The following is a 22,535-nucleotide window of genomic DNA, read 5'->3' as shown; positions in this document are numbered from 1 at the left end:
CAAAAGCTTTTGAGTGGAAGGATGTCATATTATGACCTCTTTTTGAAAGTATCTTTTCTCCTTTCTGGTGTCTCTCTCTGGGATTTTCCTGTAATGTTCAGTGCACAGTACAAACTAGCCCTGCTAGTCTCCTCTCTTTCAGTCGATCGTCCTCCCATTGAACTCTCTCAGTATGTCTCTGTTCCTCCCAAAGCAGCCCGACAAGATGGGATTTGATGAAGTAAGGAATTTATTGTTACTGTCTTCCCACTCCTTGAGGTCCTAGAGGACCTGGGTTCTCTCTGCTGCTGAGCTTCTAGCCATTTCCCACAGAGTACCCTGACACTTACCTTTAGCTCTCAAGCTCATTGCCGTCTTGCAGCATGCACCTGGCTTACATAGAGCTCATGATAAACTGCTGCAACTCGATGGGTAGTGGAGGTGAGACTGATTGTCCTGGGTTCAGCAGTAGCAGACATTTTTCTCCTCAGTAGCTGGTGCAGTGCTGTGGTTTTGACTGGGAACAGGGTTGATAACACCAATGTTTTCAGTTGTTGCTCAGTAATGTTTACTCCGATCAAGGACTTTCTCAGTCTCATGCTCTGCCAGAGAGGAAAGGAAGCTGGGAGGAAGCAGAGACAGGACACCTGACCCAGACAGGACACCTGACCCAAACTAGCCAAAGGGGCATTCCATACCACAGCACATCATGCCCAGTATATAAACTGGGGGGAGTTAACTGGAAGGCCCAGATGGCTGCTCGAGTCGGGCTGGGTATCAGTCAACAGGAGGTGAGCAATTGTATTCTCTCCCGTTGTTCTTTCCCTTATCATTATTATTATTGGTGGTAGCAGTAGTAACTTAGTTACTGGACTGTTCTTATCTCAACCCATGGGATTTCCATTCTTCCGATTCTCTTCCGCATCCTTCTGGGAGCTGGGGGAGGAAGTAGGAGGGAAATGAGCGAGCAGCTGTGTGGTTCTGAGTTACTGGCTGGGCTTAAATCACAACACTGGTTTACTTGGACAACCGTTTCTAGCCCCACTGTTGTTGAAACACAGAAGCCACCCTCATAAAAAACTGCAGGAATTTAAAGAAGATGCATGCCAGTAATGCTGGCGATGTTACAACCAGTCCATACCTTGTTACTGGGTGTGATGTTGAAAATGAAAGAAATGCTGAAGGAGGGTCATAGCTGAAGGGTTACACCTACAGGGCATGCAGGAAATGTGGAGTTTCAAGTCCTCAAGGGAGCAGGGAAGATGAGCTGTGGTAGCTGGAAGAAGTTCCAACAGAGTGACAGAGGTGGTGTGAGGCGTTAAACAAAGCCCCAAACAACACCAAAAAAACAAAGCCCCCCCAACCTGACATGCAGTAAGAAAATCTAAGGTAAGAACATAGACTAACTCAAGGCAAATACTAGTGGAAAAAGGTTTAATACTTATGTATAAAGATTGCAGGAAAGCAATTAAAAAACATTTTTCATATATAACCTTATGGAAAGTGTAATTTTAAAATCAAGGACGTTCATCTTTCACCTTAACACAGACATACACCTTTGAGTGAGCAATACTTTACTTTAGAAATGATACTGTACAGACATCAATGATGCTTACACTGAAATGCAAAGAAAACTGAACTGTTGTAATTTTGCCCTAACTCTGGGCAGAGGTTAAGGCTCAGTTACAAACTCACTACCTTCACTGTCTCAATAAAACCTAAATTGGAATTCTTAAACTATTCAGACCAGGACCTACATGGTGTGACTTGTAAACAGAAGTGACAAACCTTATAGTTGTGTAAAACATTTAACGATCATGTGTGATCATGATGTTTGCATCATTGACCCTGATGCAAAGAATGTAACCTGAGCCCAGTTTTGAAAACTGATGCTACGCAACTGGAAGGAAACAAAGCCCAGGCATGGATAAAATGCAGTATTTGAATCTGTTTTAACTAATACTAATGTATCTCAAAGATAGCCTTTTCCATCAGGGCTGCTTACAATCCGATGTCTTATTTACGGTTTTTAAAAACAAAATCTCTATGACTTCAAGGAAGCCAGTGTTCTGGGGAAAGATTCAGAAATTGTTACTTAAAGTTTCACAGAGAACAGATGATTAAATTCTCTATTCCAGCTGGAATTTTCCAGTGGAAATTCATTTAATAGATGCATATAAAGAGCAAGGGAGGTGCCTGTAGATTATGCATAATAATGCTGCAAGTATATAAAAATCACTGGTTGGGGTAATGCTTAAAACCTGGCTATCTCAATACTCACTTTTAAAATAAAAGGTCATGTAGTGTCCCCTCATGAATGAAAATGTGAGTTAAAAGTTTTGCTCTTGAAGAGTGATTGCACATTAAAAAAGAGATACATCAGTCATTTAAGGGTACATACAAAAGGCATTGATTTCTGTTCAGTGGGTTAGCAAAGTAAAAGGGGAACCACCCTGCAGTGGCATTAAGACAAGACCTAAATCCCAACAAGTAGCATTTGTTTTTGCCTTGTTCATGAACAAACAATGACATTCATCCAAAAGCAAGTGCAGCCTGTTTTATTAAAATTCTCTGGGGAAAAAAAATCCAAAATAGGCAATTTTCTGGTGCAGAACAAGTGCAAAAAGAAAAGTGCCAGCTGCATGAGAGAGTCATACACATGCTTGCAGTTTCTGCTGTCCCCAGTGATGAGTACCCATCCTGATTTTTGGTAAATTCAAATGCTTCCTGGAGGCAGCAACTGCCACTGGCACTCAGCTCACCCACACCTTCTGCAAATTAGTGCTGCCATCAGTCAGCTGGAAGCTGGCTGGGACCTCCTCCTTAGTTCCAGCACAACTGTACTGAGAGTTTTCTTCTCCAATTTTATAAAAATAAGTTTAGACTTTCTTCTGTGTAATACTGGCACAAAGTAAAATGCTTTCTCACAAAAACAGTTGGCTTGTGTCATGTTCCTTAGACCAATGTTGCAGTCCTGTTTTCCCCTTTAACTGGGGCTCTCACCTTCCCAGGCTAATGTGCAAAACAAAACAACAACAAAAAATTCCAGTCCCTACTGTCCTGTAAATCCACATCTGTCTGTCCATATAAGGCTGCAAGGGAGAAAAGACACCTCGCTGGCTGTAGGTCTTCTGTTTTCAAAGTTGAATACTGACAAATCCATCTGCTGTTTTTCTGTAATACTGGATGGTAGCAAAGGGAAAAGCCTCAGCCAGTTCTCCATGTGGCCTTGCCTTCCTCACAGTGTAATTTTGCTGAGCCTATTGCTCCAACACCCCTGTTTGGCAGTTCTCGGGAGTGTTAGATTGCAGTGGCTCCTCATTTTCAAATCCATGTTGACAGAAGGTTTTTTCCGCAGGACAAAATCAAAGTTCACGTGGCTGTTCATAGCATAAAACACATTGGCATTGTCTGGGATCACCAGCTCTGCAAAAGAGGAACCAGAGCAAGTGTTGATTTGTAGTACTGCACATAAAAGGAAAGCTGCAAGAGAACAGGGACCGGGTGAAAAGATTGAGTGTACACAGCCAGGTAGTACTGGGCCCCTTTTCTTGTTCTGCTGTGCCTCTTCAGCCAAAGCTGCATCAGATGGCACCCACAGCAGCTGCCCCACAAAGAAGGGGAGCAGGGTTGCAGAGGACAGGAGATAGAGGACAAATCCAGGCCATGGCCAGCCTGGCAGAGGACCTGGCAGCCACTCCAAGAGGACACTGTGCTCAGAGCTCTGTTTGCATGTCCTGATAACATCCGTAGGATCTGGGCCTGCCCTGATCCCTGGGGAGTTTGCACCCTGCCACCTGACCCTGGTGGCTGGCTGTGCTCAGGGACAGAAAGCAGCTGCCATTCAGTCAAGAGCTCTGCAGTCACAGTGCACATACAAATGTTTATCTGGCAACCCACAAGTGTGCTCTGCCTGTATGAAGCAATGTGCTGGCTGTCATAATAAATCATCCCTGTGTATCCCTGGCAATTAGTCTCACTGCCAGCTGTGACATTCCATGGCATTTCTAACATTGCTTCACATTTTACACTTTCCTTCAAAATCCAGCAGAACCTTTTGAGCAGTAGCAGAGCTCTGATTCCCCACCTTTATCCTCAGAGATGACCTGTACAAGCTCATAGTCCTCAGCTGCATCAGATTCCAGGTTATGCTTTAACAGAGCTCTCTGGAGAACAGCAGGAGTTTTGTCTTGGTTAGTTATCTGAAAAGACAGAGTTGCAATGAGAACTTCTGCTTGTTTGTGCTACATAACAATTTGGCAATTAGCAAAGGCCTGCCTTTCTGCAAACTTCTTGGTCTTAGGAAACACTCAGAGAACTGAAAAAATGATAGGTCAGTAACAAAGTACTAGGTACTGACATTTGGTGGTAGTGGTGGGTTTTTTGTTTAAGGTGACAGATACTCTATTAGAAGAAGCAGTAGTCAATCACAGAGCAAACACTTTGAGAGATGAGATGCTGCTCTCTCCTAGCCATAAAAAGTCCACTTAAATAGCTGTGCCATCTGTGGTTTGCAGACATCAATTAATCTGCAGTCTCCTGTCCGAAATACTTTGACATCCTGCAAAGATTTTTGGCCTGTTAATTGGGTTTATTGTCTGCTGTGGAAGCACTGTGCATCCTGATCAGACACTGGGCTCCCTTCAGAGGCTTATGCAGTCAGAAGGAAGATTGGTCTTGCCAGTAACCATATTTGTCAGGCTTGCGGGGACCATCTCTGCAATTTGGAGACATCAGACCACTAAATTTGTAAGGTAGCTAAAAAGTGCTAAGAACGATCCCTCTGTGTTTGTTACATCTCTCCCACAGGCCCCAAGTGACCAAAAGCATTTGTTCAGCAGCTGAGTCTCCATCAGGATTAACTTCAGAGATCGTGTACAGTACAGGTGAGTCACGTTGCCCATGGTCCCACACAGACCTGCATGCAACTGGCCCACCACTGCTAGAACCCTTCTGTGGAAGCAGCATCAAGGGAAGCACCTTTCCAAAATGGAAACTGGTTGCTGCTGATCTGGCAACCTTTGCCACAGAGAGAAGATGAGTAATTAAAGGGCTTGTCAGATTCCCCGTGTACAGCTCCCTATTTCCAGAAACCATCTCCTAGGGAAAGCTGTGGAGCAGCTTGGCACGTGGTGTCTTGTGTCAAAACTCGCACACAAATTCAGAGCTAAAGCATCTAGCACTTGCAGAAAGACAGGAGCTTCAAATACTGTCCTTGATCAGAATGCTTCGGTTTGAACTTGTTGATAAAGCACAAGCTTTAATTTCAAGACCGTAACTTCCACAAAGATGCTATTTCCAAACCTCTCATACTCTGCTCCACATATTTTGAATTGTAATGTTTGTAATTTTCCCTTGCAAGGCAGGTTTGATTAGTCAGCTCAGTGAACAGGTGCTTTAAAAACTAAAAGCACCATTTGTTTAAGCCCTGGATGAGGACATCATCTACACTAACAGCATTTTGCTGTTCCACACCACTCACCAGGATACTCTTGTACATATTGCCATTGCTGTCTTCTGTGCTGATTCGGATGACGCACATATCTTTATTCTGCTGGTTGTAAACAGGAGACAGTTCTTTTGAGGTAACAGGTGTCACAGAGTTAGAGCACTTGTCACTGGAGAACAGCACGGCAGGAGCTGAGATTACAGATGCCACCCCCAAGGGAGATGCATGCATAGAATAGCTGATGGAACTGGAGGTGGAGGATTTAGAGAGCTACACAAAGAAAGAAAAACACTGTCACAAGCCAGACATCTTTTCTGTCTGCATGAGTAATTCTGGAGGAAGAACTTGAGAAAGCAGAAGGTATATAGAAAACCTCAGTCATCTGCATTCTGCCCAGCAGACTGGCAGTGGCATTCCTTGCCTCAGAAAAAGTGAACTTCATTTGATTCTTTTCACCATTTTAATGAACACTGATTTCCAATTCGGTGCGCTGGACACTGTGCACTGCTTGCTCTTGCTTCAGAAGTGCCAGGAGGTGGCAGCAGATAAACAGAATCAGGTTGTAGGCAACCCCGGCTGGGAAAGAACAGAGGGAGTCATGGGCATCACTGCTCCTGCGCCAGGCTGTAGCCTTTACAGGAGAGCAGATGCACGCACACCTCCCTGTCTGCCTCTGCCATTTCTCCTTGAATAGTCTCTCCTTAATTTGCCCCTTCCTTTCTTCATTCCTTCCTTCCTCCTTCCCCCCCCCCCCCCCCCCCCCCCCCCCCCCCCCCCCCCCCCCCGGCTCAGGGCTTGGCCATTCTCTTCCTTGGCCTTATTCAAGAACTGCTGAGAGGATCTTCCATTTCCCAACTTGCTTATCAAAACCAACATTAACAACTGTTCCAGCTAAACAGTTTAAAAAGATTATGGATGCCAGTGCCTTGGATTTTTGCTTAATTTGATTTAAGAACGTTTAGTACAATGTAATTTAAAATATCCATCAGCTAAACCCAAAATAACTCTCCTCAAAAAAAACATCCGTGAAAAGGGATTCAACAATACACTTAACAGAGTTTAGTTCAAAAGGGCAGTGTGTGTAGGAAAGATGTCTCTGTGGCTCCCCTTATCAGATCCCTTCTGCCATTTTCCTGCCTGTATAGTTTCTCTCTGGATGGTCACAGCGCACACCCGACCTACCTGCTCTCAGCACAAACACAGCTTCAGCCTTACACTCACTTTGCCATTGCATGTCCCAGCTGCCAGGGTGCAGGGCTTTGCCTTCTCTGCAAAATGGGATGGATTCCAGGCGCCCTGGTTCAGTGACTTTGTGTAAGACATTGGCTGCATGTGCTAAGAGTGAGCTGGTGTGCAGGAGGAGGTGCAGCAGCTCCATACTGCGTACTGACTTTCCAAGTGAAATTAACCTGAGTCAAGGCAAGGTGTTCATCTTGGCAGGGGCAGCTCACAGGAGGTCAAACCCACAAGGTTAGTCAACCCTGACCTGTCACTTGGGCAACTGCAGCTGCTCTGTCTTCGCCAGGATTAGGCAGTTACCAATGCACACATGCTTCCACACCTAGAAGACACCTTTCCCAGAGTGGAGACACAGCCTTACTGCAGCTGAGCTTTGTGAGCACACAGCTGCTGCCAAAGCTGAACTTCCTTTTCCAGCTACAGCTGGTTGAGGATGGACACAAAAGCAGGCTGCTGACAGCAGAATAAGTCATCAAGCCTGAGATATTCAAGGAGACAGTGACTGGCTGGTGATCTTACTACTTCAGCTGATCCCATCTCCTGTTTCATTTGGTTTTGTTTGTGGGGACTTGTCCATTTCACTGCTAATGTGCCATAAGCGAGTGCGATGCTCAGGCTCCTCACTCCAGGCTCGAAGGCAGAACTGTCACTAACCTGCCCCATCCCTCTCAAAATGGAGAGTTAGAGACTGAAAGAAAAATTCATTTTGTGCTTCTCTACGGTCTCACCTAAGCAAAGAACACTGCCAAGCACAAGAACATGTGGTTTCAGGGAAGGAGAACTTCAGTCTGCCTCATATCTCAGCAACATAGAAAGGATTGTGCAAAAATCCTGACTGCATTGCTTCCATTTTTACACATCTATTTCTAGAGTCTCTCCATTCCACTAAAAGCAATGCTCTAGCCAAGACCAACAGGCTTGGGAAAACGTCTAGGGCCTGCCTGTGTGTCAACAGTCTCTTACATGCTATTTATATATGTTTATATATATTGATATATTTATAATTTTTTTTATATTTATATGTTGCTGGCAACAGGCCCAGACTGTACCTTTTTCTGAGTCTTATGAGGAGTGTCAAGAGTGTCAGGAGTGTCTACGGGACCGATGCAGACGTCTTCAGCTTCAGAGTGGTTAAACTCACATGATGAAACACTGGCCGAGTCTGTGCTTTCACCAGAGCTCCCACCTGGGGTAGATTTGGGCTGCTCTTTGATGGGTGTGCTATGGGCAATCATCTCAGAGCCTAGAAACAGTCTAGTATAGAAAACAAAGCGTAAAAGCCAGTAAGCGAAAGCATGACAGAGCTGGGCTAAGCAAAGCTGTCACTTGGTTCATGTATTGTTTTGTCTTCCTATCTCGACTGTCCTGTTGTTTTCATTTCCTCTATGTTGTTTAGACAGTTTGTCAAGAGAGCTTGTTATACACTAACACAATACCTTCTTGACCTAGCACACCTACCAGCTGCAAGGCCAAAATCATAGCTAATGTCCCGCTGTCACAAACAAGGCTCCTCTTTGGACTGTTAGATTTTCAGACTCATTTGCTAGGAAATGATTGATGGTAAATCTGATGTGTTCACAAAACACGGGATGAGGGGCAAGTTTGAGGCATGGCAGCTGGCTCCACCTTATGCAGTCCTGCACTGCTGTCACACCCTGACAGCAGGCCAGGACTGCGTACACAAGGAAGCAGTACAGGACTGTGTACACAAGGCAGCTCAAGACCTACTCAGTCACCATGAGTGACTGAAACAGTGCATGAAAGGTAATGCCTGGCTATACACCAGGCAAAGGTTTCAAAAGGCAAATTCATCCCTGCTGCAAATTTTTCACTCAATAAAAGAGCCACAGTTACCAGTTTCTCTAAGAGTCTGAATGGAGATGTAGACAAGGAGATCACAAGAAAGAGTAAATTACAGGCTTGCTCACTCTCTCTGAGACTCACTTCTAAATGCAGCTCAAATAAATTTAAAGGAGTGTCGAAGGAAACAAACTTGTATAATATGTTAAGTAGAGAAGCAAGGTAAATTAGTTGTTAGTCAGCACGCAGTTAATGGTTTAAGACAATTTAGACAGGTGTCACTCTCTGTTCCTGGGATGAATTATGCCAGCCTTTTCTACAGTATTGATTTGCATAAAAACACATTCAGAGTGCAGATGAAACAACTCTTTAGACAAATACTGCACAGTGCAAACAAACTCAGTATGGTAAATGACAACAAAGCACTGAAACACAATCAGAAACGAAAGAATAAAGCCTATGGTCTCCAGCAACACCTCCTGCGCACAGTTTAGGCACAGGCCAAGGGAGACACAAATGACAGGTCACCAAGAGTTCAGGCACTGTCATCTTCAAAGGTCATGTTGTCCTATCACCAACTCAGACTGACTCATTGAAACACTTTCTGAACAGCTTTCTGGAATTTTTTTTGTGTGTGCATCAGAACTCAAGACAACTCTAGATTGAAAACATCTATTCCTCTTTCAGACCCTAACTGCAGTAGCGCTGATATGAAGTGAACAGCAACTGACTGTTCTGAGGAAACTACATACAAGAGCCAAGCAGGAAAGGCCAGTTAAGAGATGGTAGTGCAGTCAACTTCATCGTTTTTCCCCTCATCTTGATTATGCTGCTGATACATGGGAGTCCCTTCATATGTCCTCTCACATCAGGTTCAAATTTCTCACCTTGAAGATATTTTTACATCAGTCCTTGATCTCTGCTTTCATTCCCTGCACCTTTCCCTGAATTCTTGCTCGTCTATTGTTTCCCATGTCTGTTTAGCTGTATGCCCCTGTTCTCCAGCCATCTTCTGTTTGAATCTCTGTAGTATAAGACAAAATTGGACCACATCCCCATGATTCTTTTTTCCTTCTTTAATTTAAAGGTAGTTAGGCAGATTGTTTCCCTTATCAAATGCCTTTTTGTTAACCTCAGTTTTCATATTAAAACCCTGCAAGGAATTTTTTGCATGTGTATAGCAAACTAGACTAATAATAGGCCAGACGTCATTCTCCTTTACTTTGTTTTGCTACTGTGTTCAGGGAAGTTATTACACAATAGATACTGAATTTATAAACTAGCACTAAAATTGTTCCTTTTTCTGACAGCTTAGAAAGGCTTGCTTGTTTCTAATCTCTTTTATCATTAATAATCCTCATGATTACTTATAACAGACAGGGAGAGCTTCAGAAGTTTGCATTTCTAGCTGATGGTGTCTTCTTGAAGCAATTCAGTGCTCTGGATCCCCAGACAGGTTTTTCAGCTGGTGAAATGAGTACTACTTGTGTTAATATAAGCTGAATAGATAAAACACCAAATGCCCTTTCCTCCATTATACTCACAGACTGAACCTCTTCACCATGCTTTTTCGAGATTTTGGTGATGTGGTGCTGGTGTCAGCAGCTGCTTCAACCTCACGTGAAAGGTCGTAACTGCAGAACAGAAGCCACTGGGTTAATTTTTAAAGGCAAGACTATTAGTTAGAGTTCTCAAAGTAGCAACATTCAAGAAATTCGAGAAACCTTCAGGTATTCCTACTTCATGGGCTGCAATTCCACGGAGAGGAACATAGCTGTGTGTACATTTTACCACAGTGAAGGGGATCTTTCACTTCTTTAGAATAGTTTTAACAACTAGTGCATTTTTTGGATTATGTTCATCATGGATAAGCTGACATAGTTTTTTAGCATGACTCAGTACAATGCAGTATGTATCTATGCTTACACTCTTAGTGCAGCAGAGGGGCATTCATCTACATAGTGGAGATATTAAAATGCGTAAGTAAATTGTCTCAGATTGGCCTAGCAGCACGTGCAGGAGCACAGAACTCAGCAGGGCTGCAAAACCCACCCCAAATGCCTGGGGAGACATTTATCTGGCAAGCATTCAGTGAGCTCTGTGTGGCCGTGGCTACCTGCTGCCTGCATCCACCAGCTGGAGGCTCAGTGACTGCATCTTGACATCCCTCAGGATCAATGTCTGAGCATGTGTCTGGGCATACAGGCAGCCTAGACCCAACAGATTATCATACTTTAAAGTCAGGTCTGATATCCAATTTCAAAACTAAACCCTGCTAAGTGTTCAACAGGTTTTCTACAGCTGCTTAGCAGAAGGCAGATACATTTTCACTCTCCCAGAGCAGCAGTATATACAAGTTCCTTTAGGAGGATAACTAAAGGCTGACATAACCTATTTGCAGGTGGGTGTGGAGTAAGAAAAGCCTGCTTCACCAGTAGGACTTAACCTACCTCTCCTTGTCAGTTAAATGCTGCTGCCTTCTGAACCACCGGATGAATTTTTGGTCTGGTGCCATGCAATAGCTGTTACATGCAGATTGCAGGAGCTTTATTTGGGCAATTACTTCAAATTCCTACGAAAATACATAATCAAAAATAAATTCTAAGTAGAAAACAAGATAAAGCAAAATTCATTCATATAATAAACACAGAGACCAAAAGCACCAGGACAAATTTAGTTTGACCTGAAGTTCAGTTTTAGCTGAGTGATAATTTCAAGAATGGGTTTTTCAAACAGTGAAGTCCTTTCCCAAGTACCAACTGAAGTGTAATGCTGGTGCAAACCCTCCAAACAGCAGCACTGCTGGTGGTTCCTCTAGGAACAAGAGTAGCGAAGGTCATAAATTCTTCAGACTAACCTGCCCTCTCACCCCCGTGCTGGCCAGACCAGCTCTGAGAGAAGAATCATATTCTGAACTTCAGTGGTTCTCAGGCACCAAGCAAGGATAATAATTAGAGGTGCCTGGGATGAAAGCAGAATCTGATCCTCCTCAACTTTGCACGTTGTGCGCTCAAACTTGCACCAGACGAATGTAAAATGCTACCCTTAATACGGGTGACTAGAATGCGCATGCACACTTTGCCAAAATAACCCTTAAAACTCCCTTGTGTTAGAGGAGGTTATAGAATCAGGATGTAGGTATGGAGCTGAGCTTTGCCACTGGTTTGTATGAAGCTGGACTGATGGCCGTGGAGAAGCACCTGTATTGCATTATTAGCATCCTGAGCTATTTAGCTGTACATACAAGGCAAGTCCAAGAAGTGGCCTGTAGAACTGGAAGCAGTTAAGGGAAGGAAATGGCTCCATCACTGCCAAATCCAAGTCTCCTTTCAGACCCCAGAAGGAAGATTTGGCAGGACTTAGTTTAGACAAATGCAACCTTAGTACCTTTACTCCTACATAGCATTATCTATCTGACCAACAAGGATGAGGCTGAAAGGAAAGACAGTGTTTATTTCTCAGTCCTGTGTACCTAGTTCATTCTCTGCAGACTTTTACCTACAAATAGTTAACTGCAGCAGAAGGAAGATATTTACAAACTTCTGGAATGCAAAGTTCTCATGCCACCAGGTCTTACTCAACACATAGTCTTATGTCACAGATGTAAATCCCATGGAAGTAAGTGGCCTGAGCCCCTCTTCCCCTGTTGCTCACATCTAAAAAGTAGGCTCTCTTCCTGCACCACCCCCTGCCACACACACAGTCTGGCAGAGGCTCACAGCATTTCTGGGATCTATTCTTTCCTCATGAACTTGAATTAAAATTAACAGCTGTTGTATATGCCTGAGCAAAGACAAATGGCCTCACCCTAGAAGAGGGCATCACTAAACTAAAAATCACAGAATGCTCAGCTTACCCTTCGTCTCTTCTCAAAATTTATCAGGCCACCCTGTTAGAAGGAAAGAGAAGGAATCAGAAAAGAAGAGCACATGCTCAGTTGAATTTCATCACAAACAGGAAGAAGTAGCAAAGCTAATGTAAAGCACATGTAAAGCACAAAAGACCTGCCCTGAGTAAGCACCTTCTAAAAATAGCTGTTTTCATACCTGGTATAAACCACAGCACTCATCTGAGTCTCCAAAGGATATCTGTCCTCATGGCCTAAATGGCAGTCTGCCCAAAAGGAAAAGCACAAGAGTGCTCCTAAAAGCTGTGTTGAGATCAGGTCTGAAGAACACTAGCAGTATTTTGAATGCAAGAAACAAATTTGGCTTTTGGCTGGGCTTTGAGTTTAGCAGTGTTCCTCAGTGAGTTCACCAACTGAACACAAAGCATGGACAGAAGGGAACTGCCAAGAGTGACAAGTCTGAGTCAATACTGAAGCACTTCACTGATCGGTCTGAAGAGCTGAATTTGTCATTCTGTGTATTTTACCAGTTATTCACAGAAATCATTATACCTAAAATGTTTTCAGAAAATAAAACAGAATAATGGAAAACCTACTGTCTTCACGTTTTCTAACAGGGAAACAAGACAAAATACAATGCTAAGCTTTTCCCTTGAGATATCTGCACTCAAGATTCTTGTTGCTAATAAAACTGCATACTCCTTCCCAGTAGAAGATAGGGGAACAGACACACACAGTGGTGGGAAGGCAGGGAGGATTCAAAAAATCATGCCAAATTACCTCAACATAGTCCGGAAGGGCTGTGTCAAGCATGATGAGATCAGTGAGGAAGGTCCCAAGGTAAGGAACTGTGCCTTGCATTACTCCCTGCAAATGATCAGAGCAATGTTGGATTGACTGACAAGTGGTAATAATTAAAATGCTAGAATTCTCCTGTATAAAAAAATGAAGTACAAGTACTCTGCTTAAACAGTGGTCTTACAAATTATATTTTAGAATCATAGAATAGTTAGGGTTGGAAAGGACCTTAAGATCATCTAGTTCCAACCTCCCTGCATTTTAATTACTTAAATTTTAAACTTTCTGGGCTGCTGGCAATTGTGCAGTTCAGGCTGTTTCTTAACTTGTGAACAAAATGCTTGTTTGTACCATCCAACACGATCCATTTTTTTTTCCAAACAAATAGAATATCATATTCAGTACTTTTGCCTCCAGAAGCATTCCAGATTTCTCTCCCCCTGTTATTTTAAATCTTTGCCAACTTCAAGACGAAAGCCATTTTCACCAACAGACTGGAAACCAGATGTGTTTTACACAGCAATCTCTGTAAAACTCTGTGCAATTTTCAAGCTAGTATGGCAGAAGATTCATGAGCTTGTTTAAAAGTAAAAAGCTTTCTGTTCTGGCCACAGCTGATTTTCTTTATCACAAGAATTTTAGTATTTACATTATGTATTTTACTGCATGGCTTTCATTGTGTTTCTCTCTAAGGGTTAACAAGAATAGTTAATGGAATTCTTTCTTGTAGGATAGAAACAAGAGATTTGGAACTTAGGAACTCATGTTTATATTCATCAATCATTTATTACTTTTTTTTATATGACAGGCTTAGTAAATCTGAAAACTTGAAACTAAGGCCAAACTCCTGGCTCAGTGTCCATCTCAAAGAACAGGCTGGGATGTTAAGCATTTTCAAGTGTGAACGGGAAAATCAAGTCCATATACCCACTTAACTCTTGCAGGGGAAGACTGGCAACAGGAAACATAAAGTGGCCCCTGCATACCTCCACCAAATCCTGCAATCTTTTAGCATTTGCAGCATCAGGTCACTGAATGCATTGCCAATGATGATGCTTTGTATATCCATTTCCTCCAGCATTTCAGTACACAGGCTGGTGATGCTGAAGTAAAAGGACAGCTGGGTTGCGCTAAAAGCCATTCCTGTCACAAGTCAGCTTAGACCACAACAGTTTGAGCTGGGTGCAGCATGAATCCCACTTTGTAATTGTTTGTATACCCAGAAAAATGGATGCATGTGTGGGATCACCTCTCTCTCTCTCTCTCTGCATGTTATATGTACACACACATGGTATTACTTGCTTAATATGATCCACAGCATGAGGGCAGTACAGCTTCTGGCATATATCTACAGGGACAAACAATTTGACTACATACTCAGTCTAAACCTTTTGGTTCACTTGCTTTGTATCAGCTAATCAGTAGCATTGATATGATTGTTTTTCTTGACAGAAGGCATATTCACGAGTATTAAGTAGAGATCATTCACTTTGTTAAATACTTTTCTAGATTTTGCTGCTTCTATAATTCACCAGTTAGGGTTAATCATGTTACCAGGTCAAAAAGGACTCCAAACACACCATATCTTTTTGAAGTTGCAGTCGCCTCTGTGTCCTTTTCTGATTTTCTTTCACACTGCTGTCCAGATTCGCAAATTTGGATGTTCCTTCCTGTGAGTTAAAAGGGAATTAAAGGCAATTAATGGAGGAGCTAAGTGGTAAGCTGGCAACTACATTTGTGTAAAACAATTGCAAATACATTTAACAAGGCAAGCCAGGCCAGCAAAAACATTTTCTGTGCAGCTTCATGTGTGTATACGTGTGCTAATTTTCTGGGGCTCATACACTGATTGGGTATTTTCAACAAAATCCCACAGGATGACTATAAGGGATTTTTTTTTGCAAAATGGCTCTACTCAGACCAAAGCTAAGTGCTGTTGAAAATCTCCCAAGAGTTCAAATCAGAGCAGCTTACATATACTTCAGGTGTCTAGATGCTTCTCTGAACTCTATCCTGAAACTCCTGACCCCAGGACTTTGGTTAAATTTCCTAATCAGGAGTACTACAAGTAAACATCTCTATCTTATGTAAGGCTTTGTTGTTTTTCTTATGCCGCGACATAGAGATCCAGCAACTACCCCCTGTAGCTTATTTACTAATCCAGAAACACACAGGAAACTAAAGTAATAGGTTTTTATCTCCGCAATATAAGCTTTCTTATGAATGGATGAGGTATTTCACAATATACCTGTAGCCTTTATTTCCTTGGATCCATAAGGGATGCTGGGAGTTACTGTTATTTTTTTCCAGTGGTAAGGTAGATAGGGCATGAATCATTATCAGTGTCTTTTTAAGAGGCATAAAACAACAGTCTGCACTTGTAAAGAGCTTCTCATTACAATGCTTAGTTCTCTCAGTCACAGTTACTGAACAGATCACTCAAACTGTATTTCCTTCCTTGGCTAAAACACAGGAGCAAGTGAACAAGAAGTGTTGTTTCAATATCTTCAGGATACTTGAAAGGTAAACTCGAGATTCTCTAGCAGAAGCCAGCAGGCAGGCACAGAAGCTAAAACTGCAGCCAGCAGCAGAGCTGTTGTTTGGGGAGAAGACAGTGCTCCCTCTCCGTGCCAGCTGACCTGTCTCATATGGCATTTTATCTGCTCTGCATTTAGATTTGGAGGATGGATAGGCAAGGTCAAACACAGCTTCCCTAGAGAGATTATTTATAGTGAAATGAAACAAAGGCTTTAAGGATTCAGTGGACATGAACCCTCCAATCGTTACAAAGCGGTCCAAGGCAAGAAGTAGGAGAGAGGTTGTAGCTATTCTGTGGAATTTTTCCCCTCTCACTATTTTCAAAATATCTTACCTGCTTTAAAATTTAGTGACAGAGGTGGATAATTCATGGTAAACAAAACAGATTGACAGGTTTGAATGTGTTCACCCATCCTTCCTGAGCAAAACACAGTGTTTCAGATACTGAGGCAAGGGGGTAAGGTACAAATGCCAGAATGACTGGATACAACTGCCAAAAAGTAAACTGATTAGCCAGGTTCTGGAAACTTTTTTATGCAAACAGAAAATACCGCTGCAAGAATTCCTCAGTTTTCTACAGAATATAACCTTTCCCTGCTGTTCTTCCTCACTCCTTTCAAGCTCCTGAACTTGGGGTTCACCCAGGAGAGCATACAAGTCAAACTTTCAGAGAGAGCCTGCTTTGCTGCCCATCTGGCCACACACAACAGCAGGAAGCTTGTTCCTTCAAAATTCCTTGTGCCGTTTTCTAGGCCCGAGAAAGCTACAGAATAGATGGATAAACATCTTGCTTTCATTCCTTTAGCTGAAGTTCAGTGGCAGTGCTCCAGTGAAGTCAAAAGCAGCACAGTGGTGCAGCCCAGTTGAGGATCTCATCTGGAGCCGCTCTGCACTCACCAAGGCAAACCTGAGCCTTTCCAGGTCTACTAAGAGGTACACAGAGAGAGGCTTATCTCTCTAGACAGAGCAGCATAAACCCAAAGCGCTAACCTGTAACCCTCTTCAGCAAAACTACATCACGCAGCACCTCTTCACTCTGTCTGTGGCTCCAGCGCTGTTGCAGGTGCAATACAGCACATAGAGCTATTCTGGAGCTAGACCTCACCACACCCAAAGGAGCCTTACCAAACTACAGCAGTGTGACATTCAACTTGAAGGGCTCCAAGTGATCCTGACCTGCTGTCTTGTGAACAAGTCCCCACTGAATCTGTGCTGCTGCAGCCTGCTGCTTGTGGGTATTCAAGCTCAACAGGGTAATGCTAGTGTAGTTTTTTTTCAGGAACAATGAAATCACCTCTGAGCCCAACAGAAAAGCACAGGTCTCATGGACCTGTCTCCCCTGAAGCACCACATACAGTAGTTCAGGAGGAGACGAGCCTTGGCAGCTGGTTAGAAAAAACATTAACCTCAGCTTTAACTGAGATCATAAGCCTTGCAACTTGGCTAATTCTCACCTTCATCAGTAGTTCCCTGGTTGTCAGATAATTGTCATGGTCTGAGAAGATACCACCCAGCTCTTCAAACATCAGCATTATGTCCCTGTACAGGAAAAAAGTAAATAATTTGAGTCATTAGTAAGCACTCTAAATAGATCAGATCACTGTTTTTTTCTCACTAACCATTTACAGTTGGGCATATAGAAAGATAACACAACCAAACAGCATCCAGTGAGATGCTGCACGTCTACTAGGATCCTTCCTGGTGCTCCCAGTAAAGTTGGGTCTTATTTGACAGCATCACTTAGAAATACCATAAGTACGCAGATCCTGAGCAGGGTTTTCAATTACACTGCAGGCTATGAGGCTGCTGTAAGAAAGGATGTCAATGGATACAAGGGACAGAAAGCTGTCTGAGGTATCCTACATACTTCGGTTTTGCCCTATTCCATGCACTCTATAAAGCTAGAAGAATTTAAGTGAACAAGTCCCTTTCTATTGTCCAACAGTATGTTTACAAGATGGCAATTTTTTGACCAGGAACAGCAACACAGGGCAATGGAAAAAAAGATCCACCTCTCTAGGAGAACTGCAGAACTCTACTGCCTGGCAGTGACATCTTCCTTTGTTTATCAAAGGCAAAGAAAAGAAATCTATTCCTCTCAAACTGAATGAGCAGAACACCATCTTTCCTACAAGGAGATTTCTGGTGTCTGTCTGGCATGCAGTAAATATGCCAGGTACTCCCAGGTACAAAGTATTGTCTTTAATACATGTTTGGATTTTGTTGTTTGGCGATATATTTAAGGACAGGTCTGGACCAGGAGAGGATTAGTGAGGGCTGTAGCAACCTGGACCTCCTCCAGCTTCATGGGAAAGAAGACAATAGAAAAGTATCATGGGGCTCTTTTGCCGACCATCTGAGAGCAGTGTGCAGGATCTGGTCAAGTAGCTGGTACCACAGTTTTTTGGAAGAGGTTTTGGAAGATCCAATAAGCCATAAAGGACAGAACAGACCCATTATCCCCAAGAGCAAGTTGTCCTCTCGATATGTAAGAGAGCTCACAGCAGTCAGACCCAAGAAACGGGGTCTGAGCCCCACAGGAGTGAAAAGTTCTAACAGAACAGATGTCCATAAAGGAGCAGAATAGGAAGGCTAAGAAGAACAAGATGAAAAGAAAGAACAATGAGCTTTTTGCCTTTGTTTGGGACTGGCCATAGGAGCAGAGCGAGAGGCTTACTTTGGAATGCATACCCAGGTCTTCTTCAGCCGATAGATGGAGTTGGACTGCAAAGCTGAAATGATGGCCCTTAAGGAGGAAAAATTCTTCAGGATCCTACATTCCTGTGAAAGAAGCCATTAGAAACATGGGAGCATTAAATGTCAGCATTACAAATACATTTATGCTCTTCTGTTTGACTGGTGTCATGCTTGCTACACATTCTCACATCTAAGCAGGCAGCAGTGCAAATATTGAGCATCAAAAATATCACTCCCTCCTCCAGCCACAAAATACTTTCAGTCTTTGGCACTTTTATCGTGTTTTCCTCACTTGCATGTACTTGTGGTGACATCTTAGTGGTACAGCTTTCAGTTCTCCTAGTAACAATAAAAGGGGAACCCAGTCCATGAAGCAGAGCTAAAAAGCACAAATGTTACACCTCTTAGAAAGCTCTTTAGAGTTACCAATCCCTTTTACCCTTTAGGGGAAGAAGCAGGCTTTGCCTCTTCATATGTGGTATTTAGAATGTTACCCTCAATCATCCACCTGTCAATTATAAATAAAGACCTGCACAGGAATAGCCTGTTATTCAAGTACATACACAGCTAAAGAGAAAAACCTTTCCAGCCTCTCCAGAGTTGCGATCAAATGTCAGCCGAGAGGCTGGCTCATTGACAACTCTTATGCAGCTTCTCTGTGGCAAAAGCTTTGATGGAAAAGGATACTGAAAAGCTTAACTCTCAAAACCCCAGCAGATTCCTGGTAAAGCAGATCGAAGCAAGGAGAAGGGAGAAAGTCTGGCCTTGGACTTTTCAAGGCAATCTATTGGTGCCTTCCTGGCAATCTGCTGGTGACCCATGAACTAGAGCATGGGCACCAATGACTTAAGGAACTCTTGCAAATACAAGCTCTCACAAACACTGTGCATGCACATTAAGCAGACAAAACACCTGCCAATTTGACTGCTGCATGTAGATGAGAATGTACTCAAACTACAATTCTTGCTTCTGCAAATTTTCATGGGGCTGATTATAACACAGATAATGCTGATTATGTAAAGGATCCTTATAGTGAAAATTGACATGATTTGTTTCCTTCATTGGACTGAACAAATGTAAAGCAACCTTAGCATAAACAAAAGTCAGACCTTACTGTATCAGCAACTCTGTTCATGAGTTGCATTTAGACTGACTGAACAATTAAGACACGTACATTTACTCTCATTTATTTACCTAAGGGAAAGAAAATAAAAAAGTATTTCTGCAACTTAGAAGGCCACATTTATAGTGTGGCTTAAGAAGACTGACTGGGCAGACAGCACTTGAGGTAGATATGCAGTTTGGCTAGATAAAGGCCAAGTTCAAGATCATGCGGTAGGACGCACAAGATCTGAAAGCTATTCTTGCATGGACTGGTGACAAAGAAGCCACATAACAGCTCTTCCTCAGAGACTGACACATTTAAGAATGAGATCCTTTTTTTATGTTCAACTTGAAATTCAGGCTGGAAAGAACATGAACAGGCACAAATTTTCAGCATTTCTTTTATTCCAAATACAACAGGAGTATGGACTGGAAGATTCAATTTGGAATCATCTTGACTTAACTGCCTGTTGCATAATTTAAAACACATTAAGAATTCAGTATTGGATTTTGTGTTCTCAGTAATTTAACTGATTGCAGACTAAACTTCGGCAAGTTTTCATATGTATAGAAGAAGTATTTTTAAGACTGGTTTGAATAACTGTTTCATGCTGTGTCCTTCACAAGAGCAATACCAGAAAGAATCCTGTGCAGAAGCAACTTTGATTTTAAAAAATGAAGCATAACAAGATCCTAATTATTTCAGTTATTTTTAAAGAAAATGTTGTGTGAGTGAGATTGGCTGCTTCTGCTCAGGAACCTTAGATCTGGCTAGACTGGAGAGGTCTGGAGGGCTGGCAGTTAGAGAAATTACTCAGTTTATCTTTAAACCAAGAAACTGGATCCAAAAGTCACTAACAGTAACAAATGTGGAACTCCATGCTGCTAAGTTACAGTTAGTTGTCAGCGTGTAACTGCACACTAATGAGTGGCTTATTTTCTAATTCAGGCTCCTAACTATTCAAAACACTCATTTGCATGCAAAAAGCAAGCAAGTTGCTTCAGAAGTGGACAGCTAAGTATAGATGTTATATATAACCAGCTATTCTACATATGCAGTTATTTTGTAGAGCATGCACATGCATTTTCATGTGCTTAGCTAAGACTGGCGTATTTCACTATGTGCATGAATTAAGTAAAGGGAGAAGTACTGAATCAGTAGAGGTGGAGAACGAAGTTCACCATCCACAGAACACATATGATGAGAGTGATGCCTCTCCTGGCTTCCCCAGGCCTCCCTGCTGCCCCATGATGAGCAGAAGGCTGCTTCGTACTCATCTGCCCAGGCTGTGGCCCAGGCCGCCCATAAAGCCTGCTTTAGCTATTATCATCTGCAGTTTAAAGATCTGCACACAGAAAAACAGAATCAAACTTCATAATCCATTCACATGGCTTATAAAGCAGCCATCAGATGATAACATAAGTTGGTGTAAGTGCCAAAAGAGGTGAAAGTCTATTTCCTCATACCAGTTTCCTCAACCATGCAGTCGCCAGAGCTTAGGTGCCAGGACTAACAATACTGCCCCTCTGGAAGCATAGAAGTGCATTGTCAAGGTTGGAAAACCTCTATTTGCCTTGAGCTTTTTATGACTGCTTATTTTGTATATCTCGGAAAGAATCCATGTGATTCTTAAAATAAAAGTCAATATGTATTCATATAAAAGTGCTTTAAATGTTCTCTTCAAAAAGAGAGATCAAGCTTACTGCCAGCTTCCCAGTGCTCTGAGGGGAGTTAAAAACATTACAGTAAGATATTAAAGACAAAATCTAAGCAAACCAGAGTTATGTAGAAAAGGGCACACAAAACCCTTTCACGCAAAGATTAACAAACATGCAGTCTGCTACAGGATCCTCCTAGATACTATATTAAGGCAGAGAGAGGACAGGGAAGTGATTGGAGACAGCCAAAATGGCTTCATCAAGCACAAGTCCTGCCTGAACAATCTAGTGGCCTTCAGTGGACAAGGGAAGAGCTACTGATGTCATCTGGACTTCTGTAAGGCCTCTGACATGGCCCCCCACATATATCTGATGTATCTCCCACCATGTCTGATTTCAGCCCACGTGGTGTTCAGATGCAGGAGAGGGAGCATGATGCTCATTGACCAACCATGAATGGCCAGACGCGGATAAGCGCAAAGCTTATTCCGAATCCGGCTACTGCCTGCACCACTGCCAGTCCTACTCCATTCTTGTTAAACTTTCTTCTGAAAGCAAGTCTAACCTTTGGATGATACCAACCATCCCTTAATTGCTTTCACTGATACGAGCAGTATTTTCTTCCTAGGGAAGTGAACTGGTTGAATTCATACTTATCTTACCATAAATGTTACATTATCAAGTACATGGCACTTCCCATCTGCAAGACACAGTATCTGACACCCTTCAAGTAGCACTCCCAACATTGTCAAGATACAAGCAACAGCCCTCTTCCCAGGATGGGGAAGGAACTAAGGAGAGAAGGGCAATACTTCATCTGCTATTACAAAGAAAGTCAGTCAAAACCATAAAGAATCAGAGCCAAGATGTTCACTGGCCTGGGGCCAATGCATACAACCTTCTTCTCCCCTTCCAACTGCCTCAATCCAAGGCACCCAGCACAAGATTAAACAGTCTAGAACAAATGCCTTACATGTGCAATACGAATCCACTTCTCCATGATCTTGGCTCTTTGCTGTGTTTTGAGTTCCTTGCTATTCAGGATAGTGCTGACAACACAGTTGGTAACTGCGTTGAACTGAGAGATAGTAGCTCTGATGGTAGGTGCCACGTGCTTGTTTTCTTCCTTATCCCTTTGAGACCAGATGCATCCCAAGCAGTGGTGGGGCACAACTTTCTTGAAGAGTTCCTAGAGTGAAACAGAGGTGCCTAAGCCAGCATGATTCTCAAAGATCTCTGCTGTCCACAAGAAGAAATGCGTGTTTACAGTACATATTGGATATAAATATAATATGGTAATAAAGGGTAAATAGTTGTTTTCACTTAGTTTAAAATACATACTTTGGCATATTCTTTATAGGCTTGATGCCCTAACTTGTCAGCTAAATAGTCCGGGGAAAAGAAGAGACACCTTTATATCGGTTG

The 22,535-nt window shown here is 42.6% G+C and overlaps 1 protein-coding gene across 4 annotated transcripts in view; it reads right to left on the bottom strand.

Moving 5' to 3' along the window:
- Positions 1-2,553: 2,553 nt before the first annotated feature.
- RGL1 (ral guanine nucleotide dissociation stimulator like 1) overlaps positions 2,554-22,535 on the bottom strand; it is a 65,216-nt gene continuing 45,234 nt past the window's right edge. For all 4 annotated transcript variants that reach the window (XM_057426965.1, XM_057426966.1, XM_057426967.1 and 1 more), the window contains 12 exons: positions 22,084-22,299; positions 18,328-18,431; positions 17,105-17,189; positions 14,693-14,782; positions 13,095-13,181; positions 12,324-12,356; positions 10,918-11,039; positions 10,012-10,101; positions 7,717-7,921; positions 5,462-5,698; positions 4,067-4,181; positions 2,554-3,405 (listed from right to left, as the gene is read on the bottom strand). In XM_057426965.1, coding sequence (XP_057282948.1) covers positions 3,218-3,405; positions 4,067-4,181; positions 5,462-5,698; positions 7,717-7,921; positions 10,012-10,101; positions 10,918-11,039; positions 12,324-12,356; positions 13,095-13,181; positions 14,693-14,782; positions 17,105-17,189; positions 18,328-18,431; positions 22,084-22,299 — 1,572 coding nt within the window. In that variant the 3' untranslated portion in view covers positions 2,554-3,217. The remainder of the gene's footprint in view (positions 3,406-4,066; positions 4,182-5,461; positions 5,699-7,716; positions 7,922-10,011; positions 10,102-10,917; positions 11,040-12,323; positions 12,357-13,094; positions 13,182-14,692; positions 14,783-17,104; positions 17,190-18,327; positions 18,432-22,083; positions 22,300-22,535) is intronic.

This window comes from Pezoporus wallicus, unplaced genomic scaffold (assembly GCF_028554395.1).
Source record: "Pezoporus wallicus isolate ANWC-B61680 ecotype Strahan unplaced genomic scaffold, APGP_CSIRO_Pwel_v1 scaffold_7107, whole genome shotgun sequence".
In the NCBI taxonomy this organism is placed as follows: domain Eukaryota; kingdom Metazoa; phylum Chordata; class Aves; order Psittaciformes; family Psittacidae; genus Pezoporus; species Pezoporus wallicus.
This window is presented reverse-complemented; position numbering and strand designations above follow the sequence as displayed.